This window comes from Phyllostomus discolor, chromosome 3 (genome assembly GCF_004126475.2).
Source record: "Phyllostomus discolor isolate MPI-MPIP mPhyDis1 chromosome 3, mPhyDis1.pri.v3, whole genome shotgun sequence".
NCBI lineage: Eukaryota > Metazoa > Chordata > Mammalia > Chiroptera > Phyllostomidae > Phyllostomus > Phyllostomus discolor.
The window spans coordinates 187846428-187860748 of NC_040905.2; the positions used below are offsets into that span (position 1 = coordinate 187846428).

The 14321-nt window shown below is 42.3% G+C and overlaps 1 protein-coding gene across 2 annotated transcripts in view; it reads right to left on the reverse strand.

The window, feature by feature from the left end:
- Positions 1-2207: 2207 nt before the first annotated feature.
- ERP44 (endoplasmic reticulum protein 44) overlaps positions 2208-14321 on the reverse strand; it is a 66114-nt gene continuing 54000 nt past the window's right edge. For both annotated transcript variants that reach the window (XM_028512625.2, XM_036021974.1), the window contains 2 exons: positions 6898-7000; positions 2208-5105 (listed from right to left, as the gene is read on the reverse strand). In XM_028512625.2, the coding sequence (XP_028368426.1) occupies positions 5004-5105; positions 6898-7000 (205 nt within the window). In that variant the 3' untranslated portion in view covers positions 2208-5003. The remainder of the gene's footprint in view (positions 5106-6897; positions 7001-14321) is intronic.

Genomic DNA, 14321 nt, shown 5'->3' on the forward strand with positions numbered 1-14321 from the left:
ACACAGCTTCCTCCTTGGCACCCACCCCAGTAAGTAAAACACACCAGGAACTGCACGGGTGGGCAAGCCTGGGTGTGATCTCTGCCCTGAGGGGCCCGGAGTTGGCAGAGAAACAACAGGGCAGCGATACCTAGCAACACTTTGCTCTAACAGTGCTGACCTAGAGTGACTAGTGACAGCTTCTATAAAACTACAGTCTCCTGGGAGGGGGAAGGAGCTTGGTGTGTTTAAGGAAATAGAGCTGGGCTCTTTCCATTCCTAGCCAAGAGACCACTTCCTATAGGAAGGCTCACCTGACCGCCAAGGCCATGCCCACCCCTCTGTCCCCCTGGGTGACTCACAGCAGACCGGTGGGCTACTCAAGTCACCTTTCTGCCCAGCTCTTTTGCTCCTTCACTCACCTCTGAGCCCTGTGATGACAGGGGTACTCTGGTTCACTCTTTCATCCTCTTACCAAACAGTAAATATGTTTTATAAATTGTCCATTGTATTGTGTCAACTCACTAGAGTCTGTCGTTCCCCAAGGCTGTGACTAAGCCAGGGGTCAGGTCTGCCTCTGCCTCACAGAAAATGTGGTGTCCGTGGGAGTTCCCAGCACTCTGCAGGGCTCTTGTGTTGCCCACTCAAGTGTCATTCTCACAGTGCGAGGTTTTAATCCAAACTAAAACTCGGGACCCCGGAGCCAATTCAGGGTATGGGATGGAAGGTGACTAGACAGCAGGTAGCTGGGATTCACAGATGCGCCAGCAGAGTACACTCCATTGCAGTGATGCTTTCTGGTCTTTATTCATTCGTTTATATCTTATGTAATCTTTTTCATCAGATTTATTGATCACTTACAGGACTCAATAAATATAGGAGGTTGCTGAGAATACAAATAGAGTTCTCCACACGGAGATAAGGAGAGGGATACATGTACCTCCAACTTTGTATTCACCTGGGTATTCGGAAAAACAAAGGGCTGTGGGCCACAGTGGGTAGTCATGTCCCACACACTGAGGATGGATGGAAGGTATTTGCTAGGCAAGTTACGGGAGAAGAGAGGGAAAGGGGCACTTTAGGAAAGTGACTTGTAGGCTGCCGTGTTGCTCTTCTAGTGATTTGAAAACCTGTTGTCCAAGCCCTGGCTGGTGTAGCTCAGTGGACTGAGCGTGGGCTGCAAACCAAAGTGTCGCAGGTTTGATTCCCAGTCAGGGTACATGCCTGGGTTGCAGGCCATGACCCCCGGCAACCGCACATTGATGTTTCTCTCTCCTCTCTCTCCCACCCTTCCCTCTCTAAAAATAAATAAATAAATCTTTTTAAAAAAAGATTGTAAAAAAAAAAAAGAAAGAAAACCTGTTGTCCGATGGCAGGCTAGCCCCACCAGGGCGTTCTGCAAGAGGGAGATCTGGCACTTCTACTGAAGGCCAGGTTCAAGTGATCCGCACATGGATTCATGTAGCCTGCCATTCTGATTCGGTCAAATAAGCTAAAAACTTTGGAGAAGCTTGTGACTCCAGTTTATCTGGATCCTGAATAAAATGTTTACCATGTGACATTTATGACAAATTGAATTAGTAAAGTCTCAAATATAGAAATATTTTTATAAATATAGTTTTATTACTTAGGAGTACATACAAAAATTCAAACACAGCTAAAAAGAAAAAAAAAAAACAGTTGCCAAGCAGAGGCCCTATCCAGTTTGTTTTAATGAGCACAGAGACGTTACAATCAGCACAAAACACTTGAAGTCCTGAAACAACGTACTGTCCTCAGGATCTTTAAATATTGGGCTTAAAAACGGATTTGTGTTTTGTTCTTTACACCTATTTAAATCTTTTCCCTAAGTACATTCAGTTTGGGTCATGAGATTTTCATTTAGAAAAATAGGTAAAACCTTTTACTACAATTATTTTGAAAACTGAAATAGTTGGTCCATGGCCAGTCTTGTTGCCTTACATCCTCCGTGGTTTCTCAGCAACTCCCAACAATCTGTTACAGAAAAAGCACTTGTAACCCCCAGCAGCTCTCTGAAGCACTGGCATTTGGGCCCAAGAGCCCTGAAATTATTGAAAGTGGCAAGATTTTTCTTCACTTCTCACCTTGATGGTTTCATCATTTTATTTTTGGCTGGACTATTTCTCCTTGTCAGGGAAAAAAAATTGGTTTTTTTTTGCTTTTCCTAATTGTTAATCCATTACACTCCTTTATTCATTTTTTTTTTCATGCCCTTTTGGCAACTTGAGCATTTTCTACAAGTGTAAGTTGATGCTGAGCTTTAACATTTCAAGCAGTTATATATTTCACTTTCCTCTTGATGGCCTGTCATGCGCTTTCCCTTCGTTCGCATCTGACTTTTGACCACTTCATCACACAGCTGAGATGCTTTAGAGAGATGCCCAATCTCCAAATGTTCGGAATTCCATCTAAAAAATGTTCGCATCCTTTTATGATCCCCTTACTACTGGAACGAGTTCTGAAAAACCAGCAAAGGGCCTGCTCCTGCTTTGGGTTTTACACTCCACCAGGTCCTGCAGTCTAGCCTTTCATCCCTCTCTTCACAGTGAGGAGCCTGCGGCAGATGACAAAAGGACTTCCACCTGCCAATACTCCCAGATTCATGGTTCAAAGGGGAAGTCCAAATTGTGAGTTCTAGACTTCTGGAAGCTCTTTGTACATCCGACTGGTGACAAATCCCTATAAAATCTGTATCTTTCCATCTCTTGTATCTGTTCCTCTCCATCTCTGTCTCTCAGTTTTGGCCGTTACTTCTCTGCTGGGCTCATCTTACTATACCTACTGCCACAGTATTCTTAAAGTGAAATACGAACACAGTTCCCTGTTTAAAACCTGTTGGTGGCTCTCCACTGCCTGTAAGGCACAGCGCAAACCCTTTAGCTCAGCATACGAGACCCTCAGAATCCGCTCATCTCCCTAGCGACAGGCCTCCTCCCCACCCACCACACTCTATGGGAACTTATTTTCTGTAATGCATTTTGCTGTTTTACACGTAAGTTTGTAAATGAATTTTTAGAAAATTGTTACAAATTCCTGATGGGTGCCAAGTCCCCAGGGATACAAAAGTTACCCAAGGTCATTCTGCATCCCATTCATTCAGTAAACTCTGCGATGGTGACCAAGTGCCTAGAAGTGCTAGGTACTGGACATAGGGACACAAAATTCAGTGTCCTTGGCGGCTCCAGTCTAGAGGAGACTGTGGTCGTGGCACGAAGTCCTGATATGCAGGTGTGCTGCTACCTAACGCAGCTTCAGGTCCACTCCCTCTCTGAACGGCCACTCCGTCAGCGGGCAACAGGCAACTCGTGCTCCTCGAGGCCCTTCTCCTGTTTACTCTCGTGCCGGCCGGCGCTCTGCAACCCAACACCTGAGGGCTGTCTTGTTATGTTTAAAAGACACTTATAGCATTACAAAAACGCAAGTTAATTAATTGCACGTGCTACTTACGGCTGTGTATGCTAGCTTGGTGAGCGCTTGTGAATTTTCATTCCAACCACCACAGATTTGGCTCACCCTCTCAGCTGAAGGCTACATCTCTGATTTCAAAGTTACTCATGAAAAGCAACGAAGGTCCAACCTTTAGGAAACTCTGTCCTGCTTTTCTGGTTAATCTGGTAAAAGATACTAAACATGCCCTTATCACCTTATTAATAACACTTATTATTCTGAATGAAGTGATGGGTAAGTCATGCATAACTAAGATTTCTAGGCTGATTTTTAAAAATAACAATCATTAAATATCCATTATAAATATTCACTTTATTTTGAAAGAATCGAAAGATGTTAACATATATTACATACTACATATAATGGCACATGTCAGCCTCTTAAGCTTAAAAATAATCTCTCCCCAAACTGGGATTGACTTAAATTCCAAATATAAAACGACTCTTGGCCTATAGCACCGACCCAGGCCCAGAGGAAAGCCGGTTTTGAGCCTGTCCGTCCTCTGGCACGGGGCTTCCTGATATGAAACTGAGGGTCCTCTCCCTCTGGGTTTGTTCCCTGGCAGTACTGAGGCCTGGCCCAGGGGCCCACGGGCTGTACACCGTGGGCCCGGGACATCGGAGAATGGAGAGGGCGTGGGGTCCTCTGACAATTCACAATGAAAACAAAGTCTGTGCCCACTGTCTCTGATCTACATAGCTATACTGACTGCAAGATGGAAGGAGGTCAGAATTGCTGAGTTACAATTTGTCTGCTGGTTCTTCTCCTTGGAAAACGTGTCACGATAGGAGGAGCCTTAGAAGTCACATAGTTCAATCCTGGTAACCTGCTCCACTAGCATTTTCCTTTCCAAGATTTAGGTATAATTCAGAGTTTTAAATACCATCCATATGCCACTTTGTTAGACAAACACAAATTCAGCAACACCTTTCAATTTCTTAATTCATAAGAATTCCTGCCAAACATCCTGGTTTGTGGCTCTCCTTCTCTTCACAGTCCATTCAGGTTGCACATGAAGGATCTAAAACACACCCTTATGGAGTTTTCATTAGCAATATCCAACCAATCAGTAAAACACAGTACGCAGGGTGAACATTTTAATTTATTCCCCTCCCAAGAATCCAGAATAGGTACCCCCTTAGCTTTGAGAAATGTGATAAGGAAAACACCAACAGAACTGATCGTATGTAAGGAGAAAAGAAAAGCACATCGTACACAGAGAACGTCCCTACGTCCTCCCCAACCTGGCTGTGCACGTTAATGGTATGTTTCTGGCAATGCCTCCTTTCGCTTGATTTCCAAAACTTTTACAGGACAGATTTAAAGCAGATAGGCCTCTGATTTTTGTTTTTTAACCCTAAAAGATTTTTAAAAAGAGACTATTTGAACTGACAATGCATTCTGAGTCGGGGGAGAAAAAAAATTAAAAACCCAAAACTTCTTTCAGTTTATTCAAAATAAAAATACACATAGAGTTATGAAAATATAGGTTTACTATTTCCACCATGTAAGTTGATGCTGCTGTCGGAAAGGCTTTCAAATTGTTTTTCAAGTTTTTAAAGCTCATCTCGATCTCTCAGTAGAGTGTACCTATATTCGCTGGGTGCCAGTTTCTGGAAGGAGCTCTCAGGGGGACTACTTGCTACATCTTGGACTTCCTACAAGAGAAAGAACAAAACATTTTTAAAGTTGTGACGCTTCACCGAGAGTGTGCGGTGAATGGTAGCTGCTCTACAGGTACTGTGTGCCGAGACAAGGGTTCCCTTTGCAATCTTGCTGTCCCCATGCCACGTGCCTTTCCTCCGACCGCCCAGCGCACGGCCGCCACAGAGCCGTGAACTACGGACCTGTTGGCAGTTCCTAGGATGCAGTGGAAGGAAACAAAATACCTGACCCCTGGGCGCTTTCCTAGAATATTCTACAGAGGCAGCAAACACACAAAGTCCTGAGTACCTTGGTTTAAGTCCTCCCTCTTACAAATGACTGCTAAGAGGATTAAGGGCGCCTCTTCTGTAGCTAGAATTACACTTACCTGGATGCCAGAAACAATCAAAACTAAATTGACACAAGGAGGAAAACGAGCACTTCAATGCTGCAAGGAACTAATTTCTGCATTATTCCACTTGTGCACAGACAGTAGACACGAATACACAGTGGAACGGTAAGAGAGACTTCCAAGAATTTCTAAGAAAAGGCAGTGTGGTCTACCCTTTCTCTCCACACTGTAGGCTCTCAGGAGTACACCTGGGTGCCACCACGCTCATCCCCCCTGAACTCCGGGCAGGCACACAGTGCGCACACGCCACCCCACGCCTACCGCCGCAGCCCTGCGGCAACGGCGAACAACCGCCTGCAGCCTGCCCCCGGAACTTTGTCGCGCTCCACTTCCCCAAGACGGTTTTAATTTATCTTTTGTTGACATATATGTTTGGTTTAATTTAGCTGAAATTATATTACTATTAAACAAATATTACTGCAATATCTGGTGCCATTAGTACACAAAGATTAATAAATAAAATGCAAGGAGTTCAACTATCTAATGTATAAGTGGAAAACAAATCAGGATAACACATAATGATAGACTATGCTTTTTCTTAATCTATAAAATACTAAGCAGTCCTACTCTTCTGATAAAAAGAATCACCTTTGGGTTATTACCAACAATTTGCTGCTTCTATAGTTGCTTAATTATCAAAGAAAAATCTGACCTCAGAGTTCAAGGAAAAAGCATGTCATCAGATTCCTAAAGGGAACTCTTGACTCTCGACTTAATTTGACTCAAAGTAAAGAAAAATTCACTTAGTCTTTATTTTTATTTTATATGTGGAAGTTCTTTGGGCAAAATAGTAGATTGAAGTTCTAGGCGTATAAAATAGAGTTTGGTATATCTTCCCCCTTGGCATAGTGGGAGAGAGAAATTGATAATCAAAATGCAAATTTAGGGAGTTTAACAAAGCAGGAACATGAAATAGGAAAATCCTCAGGTTTAAAAAAAAGAAAAAATACATGTTAAACACAAAGTGTCAAGCATTCTAAATCTTAAATGGAAAAGCTGCATTAAACCTCAAGTTCTGAGCATTGTGAACACTGTATCGGTGAGGGCTGTTAGGACGGTTCAGCAAGAAAACCGAGCCACTACTTTCCTCAGTGTGGCGAGTCTCCCAGCCACAGAGGGCGGTGCAAGCCATTAACGGAATCCACTGGCTTCACCGAGCGCCCGCTTCCAAGTCCTGTCTCCTGCCTCTGTTTGAAGCCGGCTTCAACTCTTTTACAGACATATTCCACGGAAGGCACACTCAGACCAAAAAACTATGTTGTAACATTCTTGCAACCATATAGAAGATCTAACATTTTAAAGATTAATTTAAAAGGGACATGGTTTGTGCACTGTCCAGAGTCTGCTGGGAAAGAAGAAAAGCACCCCCCACCCCCCCGAAGAGCGCGTCCCACCTGTCCTGGGGCGGTGTCGGTTGGGTCGGGGCCGTGGTGGAACTCTCTGTGCAGCTTCCCCGAGTGTAAGTCAGACACGAACTGCTTGAGCTTCCCAGGAACTCTAAAACCAAAGTCAAACAGGAACTTAGCTTACAACTGTTAAAATGAACTTACCTCTATTTTACCAGCTTCACATACATTTTTTAAAGATTTAACCTATAATCCCACCTCCCTACCATGACTATTACAGGCCAGATGTCTGTCGACATTTCTACACGTTGTGACCTCACCGAGGCGCTCAGCTCTGTGCTCTGATTCCTGCAGTCACTGCACAGAAGTTTTTCTGTGCTTATCATTTTCACAGACACACAAGAGTCCACCAAAGTGCTACCCTAACTCTTTCTTAACCATCCCTTCTTGCTGGGCATTTATATATTTTCCTTAATTAACATGCCTAAAACACTTAAGTTCTGCAAAACAGGGTCCCAGGGAAAAACAGTGTTAAGCACCTAAAACTATGCAGCTTTATAACCAGAGTCCTACAAAAAATCCTTGAACAAAAACAGCAGCACTGCTTAGCTTCCACCAGCATTCAAGCCTGTGTCAGCCACACGACCTCCATGGTCTTAACCTGGAACTTATTATAAATCTTTTGAGAGGCAGGTCCTTGAGGGCATTCACAGTCAGTAGAGCCAGTTTTATCAGATCATCTAAGGGGCGGAGGGTGTAGCATTTCTTTTTCTTTTTTCTTAAACACAAGGGGAAATTTCATCACAACTTCTTTAACCACAGGGGCAGCTTCGCAGGACAGCTTAACATTATGAAAAGCAAAAGCACCTCTCAAGCCCATGAAACTGGCTTTTTGTTTTGTTTTGTTTTTTTGATGTCTTCATCCACCATTAAGGCATGCTCCTTAATGGCAAAAAAGCTTTCTTTGATGGCTTCAAACCATTCTGAAGAAAATAACATGAACCAGCACAACTCACTGTATACTGACATCTCTCCGCTAATTATTAATCAGAGTATGTAGGAAAATTTGAAGTTCAAAGAATGCATTGTAGCAAAACAGACCATTAAAAAGCTAAGTGGACACACACACACACACACACACACACACAGCAGCAGGCTGGAATGCCGGGCTGGGGCCACAGTGTGTGCAGGTGAGGCGAGTGGGTGTGTGTACACTGTCCCAGTGTGAGTATGAACATGCGAGAGTGCACCCGGGGATGGAAGAAGATCGTGTCCAGGGCTGGGTCCCACCTTGCACCCCGAGTCGCCCCTTTCCACCATGAACTGGAGCAGGCAGGTCAGAGTATCATTACCTTGTTTTCATTCATCTTTCCTAATGTAGGTATAGCTCACATTACAAAATGCAGACAAACTGTATCTACAAAACATTAGTAGGTTTTTGCTGCTATTTGTCTACTTGTTTATTCTTTGAAATCCTGACAGTACCTTTGTCCTTTTTTAATTATTAAAATTTGCTTTGCTAATTTGATAAGTAAAAGACACCTGTACATTTCCATTGTTTTAATTTATATTTCTGCTCCTATGAATTGTCTTTTACTGACTGAGATTGTGGTATTTTAGAAATTCATTATATATATTTCCATAGAAATCCTTTATTTTTCAAATCTGTTACAAGAATTATAATGAGGGTCAACAAACACTTTAATTCCTTCAGTAGAACTGACTGACTTTTTAAATCATTTTTCAGAGCAAAGAATAACTGGCTGGTTTAACGTTACCAGTTTCTCTTTCTTTGTATCCTTTCCTGGGGTTCTGCAAGCGCTGTTTCTTCCCTTCAATAACTCCCGCTGAGATGTACCAACCAATCACTTCCTTGTACACCCCTCCTGGCTCCCCACGAGCTCCGATGCAGCAGCGAACAGCAGGTGCCAAATGCACAGTTTACAAATACAAATGACTGTCAGGTAGCCAGCCATATTGACAGAACACCCCTGAAAGGTTCTCTGGTGCTGAAGAAATTGCACATGCACCAGAGATGAACACTGAGAGGAGATCAATTTAAATTTAATCTGACATCATCGACTGTCACCACAGCAAAAAACTAAAATGTAGCCATTCCGTTCAAAGACTGCGAAGGGTCCGTAAGATGGTAACACACCCATCGCTGGTTTGTTGTTTTGTAAGGTCCAAAGATGATCACAACCTTTACAGTGTGGTCTGCTTCTGTTAGTCAAGAAATGATTTGTAATTAAGTCTTAAATGTAAGAAAGTCATAGAGAACACTCAAAACAAATTTTTCAGTAATTTGATTTCCCCCCTGTGAACAGATGAGAAGAGAGAAAGAATTGTGAGCAAGAGGCAAACGCAAGGGAGACAGGAGGTTTCTGAATTGATGTGGAGAAACAGATTACAAAAGAGCCCTTATCTAGCTTGTAGCCTGAAACTAACCATTGTTCTTAAGTAACAATCAGTGAATCAACAAAAACTTGTCAAGAAAACAAACAAATGGTTATCTGCTGAAAAGGAAAATAAATGGACCCTGGTTCTAATAAATCCAATTATATTTTCACACTTTAGGGTGCATTTTTCTAATTAGAACTGCTAGGTATTTCCCATCCTCCCAATGCTTTGTTAGTTTACAATCTGTATTTTTAGGCGATGCAAAATTTAGACACAGTAAATGCACAAGTGTTAAGTTTAATGTATCATTAAACAAACTTTGAGAAATGCATTCAAGATAAGCGTTTTTACTATTTAAAAAATTTACATACAGTGGACTTCAGTTTTTTAGGCTTACAGTTCTGAGCTTCTTTAACATATGCATATAAGCGTCTGGTCACCACCCCCAGGAACAGGACACAGAATAACCCCTACACCCTTTTTCAGTCAGACACTCCACTTCCCCCCGACTACCCCGAAACACGGATCTGTCCTCTGTGCCCACGATTTGCCTTTCCCAGGAAGTCACGTGCATGGACTCACACAGTGTGTCATCGTGAGAACGGCTTCTTTTATTTAGCATCCTGCATTTGAGATTCATCCATTATACTGCACGTATAAAAATGTTTATTCCTTTATTGCTGAATAGTATCCCATTGAGTATATATATACATATATATATATATATATATATATACATGTTTATCCATACACCCACTGAAGAACATCTGGGGTCTTTCAAGATTTTAGTAATTTTGAGCTACTAGAAACACTTATGAGCAGGTTTATGTGTGAAAGTAGTTTATTTCTCCAGGAAAAATATTGGGTTATATGCAAGGTATAAGTTTAACTTTTTAAGAAACTGCCAAATTGTTTTCCAGTATGTAGCTTTCTGATCTGTGGATTTATGGGTGATTTTTAGTCTATACTTTGGTAGTTTAACTTTCAGAATTACCTACAAAGAACATAATCAGTCATTTTTCTTGCTTATTCATTAATATGCTGAATTACATCGATTGGTTTTTGAATGTTGAGCCAGCCTTGCATGCCTGGGATAAAACCCACTTTGTTGTGATATGTTATTCTTTTATTACATATTTCTGGGTTCAATTTCCTAATGTTGTGAACTACTTTTAACTCAACTCATACAATAATGTGGTATAAATTTATTTAATGTTTTACAGTATAAGAAACAGTTTTTGCCATTTAAATTACTTAACCTCTTTGAACTTCAGCTTTCTGATATGTAAAATGAGAATAAGTACATTATTTAACTTACATTGTTTTTATACAGACTTTTATTTGAACCCAAATATAGTACTGCATATAGCCACAGCTAGCCTTATCATCGCACCTACCACGTATCAGACACTGTCCTAAGAGCTATAGATAACACCCATTTATTTAATGGTCAGGTCACAACAACCCTATGAAGTAGACACTATTATTCCCACTTTACAGATAAGGAAACTGAGGCAGGGGGATGGTAAAAAAATGCCCAGGGTGATGGAACTAGTAGGTAGCAGAAAGGGATTCAAATCTAAGCAATCTGAATCTAGGGTCTGAGCACCCGAACACCAAGTTATACTGCCTTTACCGACCTCTTGGAGCTTAACTTCTTTATTGTAAATTTGGAAACAATACCTATTTATAAGCTTTATATTAACTTACACAGACCACATCTAAGTGGTAAAGTAGGGCAGGTACAGTACTGGGCTCTGTCAAGGCTTGGTGTCTTTTGCTGGAAGGACCACATAAGGTGAAATACACTGGTATGTCTGTGAAACATACAGTACTTGTAAGTAGACACTCAATGTCAGTTGCATGCTTATGTCCTTGAGAATAAAAACGGTGCTTAATAACTCAGGCTACTGTAAGCCCAGTGGCTGAGAAGAAAGACATTGAGAAAACCAAAACTACAGAGATGAGCCGGAGCGGTGGGGAACAAGAGAGCAAATGGATAGCTGATAAGTATTTGGAAACGTCACAGATGTGCAGATGTATACATCGAAAGTTGTCAAACACTTATAATAAGCAGATTAAACTACAGGCAAATTAATCAAAACATTTATTGAACATCTAATGCTGTCACAAAGCAGTTGGTATAGCAAGAGACAATAAAAACTAATAAAATTTGCCTTTTAAGAAGCTTTCTCAATATACCAATTTTTTTTCCACTGAAGGAAAGCCTCATTTGAGTAAAAAAGAGGGACCCTCGGAGATAATGATGAACAAAACCAGATTCTCAGAGTTCAAATGGACCTTAATGGCGATCTGATTAAAAATGTTTTTCTTCGTCTCCCTCCCAGTTCTTCATTATCCCATCCATGTCCTGGTGTGCTCCCTCCAAGCTCAAGGAGGCAGGCTGACTTGTCACAGCAGACGACCAAGCTGCAACATCAGTGAGACACCTGCCCCCAAGCCCCATTCCGCCCCGCCTCTCTCATCTCCTCACCGCAACCACCCCACTCTCACCCTGCCGCTCATGCAGCCAATCAGCGGCTGCCAACCTTCCCAAACTGTGTAGTTTAAAAACTTATGACCATAATTTTCAGTGATTTAAGATTTGCAATGAATTACTCAGAGCCCAGAACTGGGGAACTCATTAGCATCAGAGGGGCCCATTACATCTTCTGGGGAGTAACCTGAAGCCTGTCCTGCTTGCTGCTCCCCCCTCTCACGGGGCTCTGGGGGCAGGCGGGGTGGCTATCTAAGAGCTCCTTGGCAAGGTACAGGTGGCAGGGTATTCACTGGCCAGTTTTTTGGAAGGTAAGTTTCCCTTCGAAGACCTTCAGCAGTTTTAAACTACACCCTGTCATTCCTTCTCTTCTCTCAGGGCTACAGAGCATTTCCCAGACCTGTCCCCAGGTGCTCCCCAGGTGCTGAAATCACTCTCCATTCTTTTCCTATCTCCGCCTAGAATCTATTCCTTTATTTATTTTTTTAAAGATTTTATTTATTTATTTTTAGAGAGGGGAAGGGAGGGAGAAAGGGAGAAAAGCATCAGTGTGTGGTTGCCTCTCACATGCCCCCTACTGGGGACCTGGCCTGCAACCCAGGTGTGTGCCCTGATCAGGAATTGAACCGGAGACCCTTTGATTTGCCTGCAGGCACTCAATCCATTGAGCCACACCAGCCAGGGCTAGAATCAATTCCTTTACATATGGCAAGAAACCAATCTGTTCAAACTATAGAAAAAACAAATGATTCATAGATCTGTGATTTAGTTTCAGCTACTAGAAAGTACTGTCTCTTCAAACATCTTTCACATTCATTCTTATACTGCTTTTTATATGTACTGAAAGTGTAATTACTTTGGGATCAAGTGTTACGAGCTTGGGACTTCAGGGTTGAATACACTCGGACATGAACCCTAGCCCTGCCACTAATTAGTTACATGGCCTTTGTTGAGTATGTTACCTCCCTAAGCCTCAGTTTCTCCGGAAAGGAAGAGGCAAAAAGAACACTCATAGGACCCCCCACTGCCAACACCTACCTCTGGCACAGGAGGAGATCACACCATACATGTGCTTTCTCTCTCCTTTCTACAACCTTACTTCCTCCGTGTGACCCCAGAAATGCTGAGTTACTAAGTAAAAGTAATAGTAATAACAGTAATTTGTGAAACTGCTTATCATTTAAGCCTTAATTACTGTGCAGCGCAATAACAATTATGCAAGCCATTAAATTTGTCAGATTCACTTTGCTGCATGTTTTATTTGATTTTTAACACTAATGTCTATTCACATAGGCTCAGTTTGTCGTCCACACAGCATGTGCCTTCTTACAATGAAAAAAATGTTAGTGGGAACAGTGCCTAGAAGGGGGAGATCGGGCACCTAAAGGAGAACTTAGAGAAGTAATTTGTTTCAAAGAACTTCAAATAGTCACTCCTCTTGTCTCCGTCCCTACTGATAGGATAATTACTTGCAGGATGGGAGAGGAACATTTCCCACTTCCAGGTTTCTCAGGAGAATCTCACTGGCTCAGTTTCTCTTTGCACCAGGACTTAAGTACAGCGCTGCCAGCCGATGGGTGAGCTTTTCACGCTCAAGTGTCCACTTCTTGACCCAGTGAACTCCTGCTGGAGAGTAGGGGGACTGGGTCGTATCTTAAGAATACAACCACTTTTTAGTTCGGCGTCTCTGACATACACCAAAGTGGACTCAGAAGTGACACAGAGAGATCAGATCACTGGGGAGAAGGAGGAGGTCCTAGGAGGACACTGACAGAGGCAAAGGTAAAAGGTCTAGGACGGGATTGGCTGAGAAGGGGAATGCCTCCAGAGCACATGGGATTATGGGTGAGAAGATTTAAAATAAAAGAAGGGCCCTTGGGCTCTCTTCTCTCTCTCTCTTCCTCGAGGTGCCTGGATGGTGGTGCTGTAGCTGCTTGCGCTTCCCAATGGACAGCATTGTGGATGAGAGGAAACTCTGGGCACAGCCTAGGATCGGGCGGGCCTGGCGGAGGGAGGCAGGGTTACCCTTCTTTGGGTGTTCTAGAGGGGACAGGCTCTGAGGCAGAAGCCTGCCATTCTTCCAAAATTGTGTAGCTTATGCATCTTACGTTGTTATAGTTTGTGAACTAACCCTATAGAAATAAGATAATTAAAAACAGGGAATGCTAGGAGAACTCAGATGTTAAAGATTTTAGCCTTAATTGATAGGCTTAAGTGATTAAAGCTGTAAGTGACTAGTGTATGTAGAAAACCATTATTTCAAAATTGTGTAGCTTCTGAATAAAGACCCTTTTATCAGCAAACCTTTGCTTCCAGAATTTCGCCTAGAGGGTGGCAGCAGGAAGCAGAACCCCACTTGCTGTTTGGTATAACAAAAGTGCTGAAGTGTTTTTAAATCTACTTCAAAACTGGAAGAGAAAACTTAGGACAGCCAAGATGGACTTCCTCACGGGCTTCCCTTGATGTGAAATGCAACACTCCCAGGAGTAAGAGCCAAAATTCAGCATATATAGCATGGGGCAAAAGGAGGCTCACAAATGTTCATATGGAAAATAATAATGAATAAATAACAATG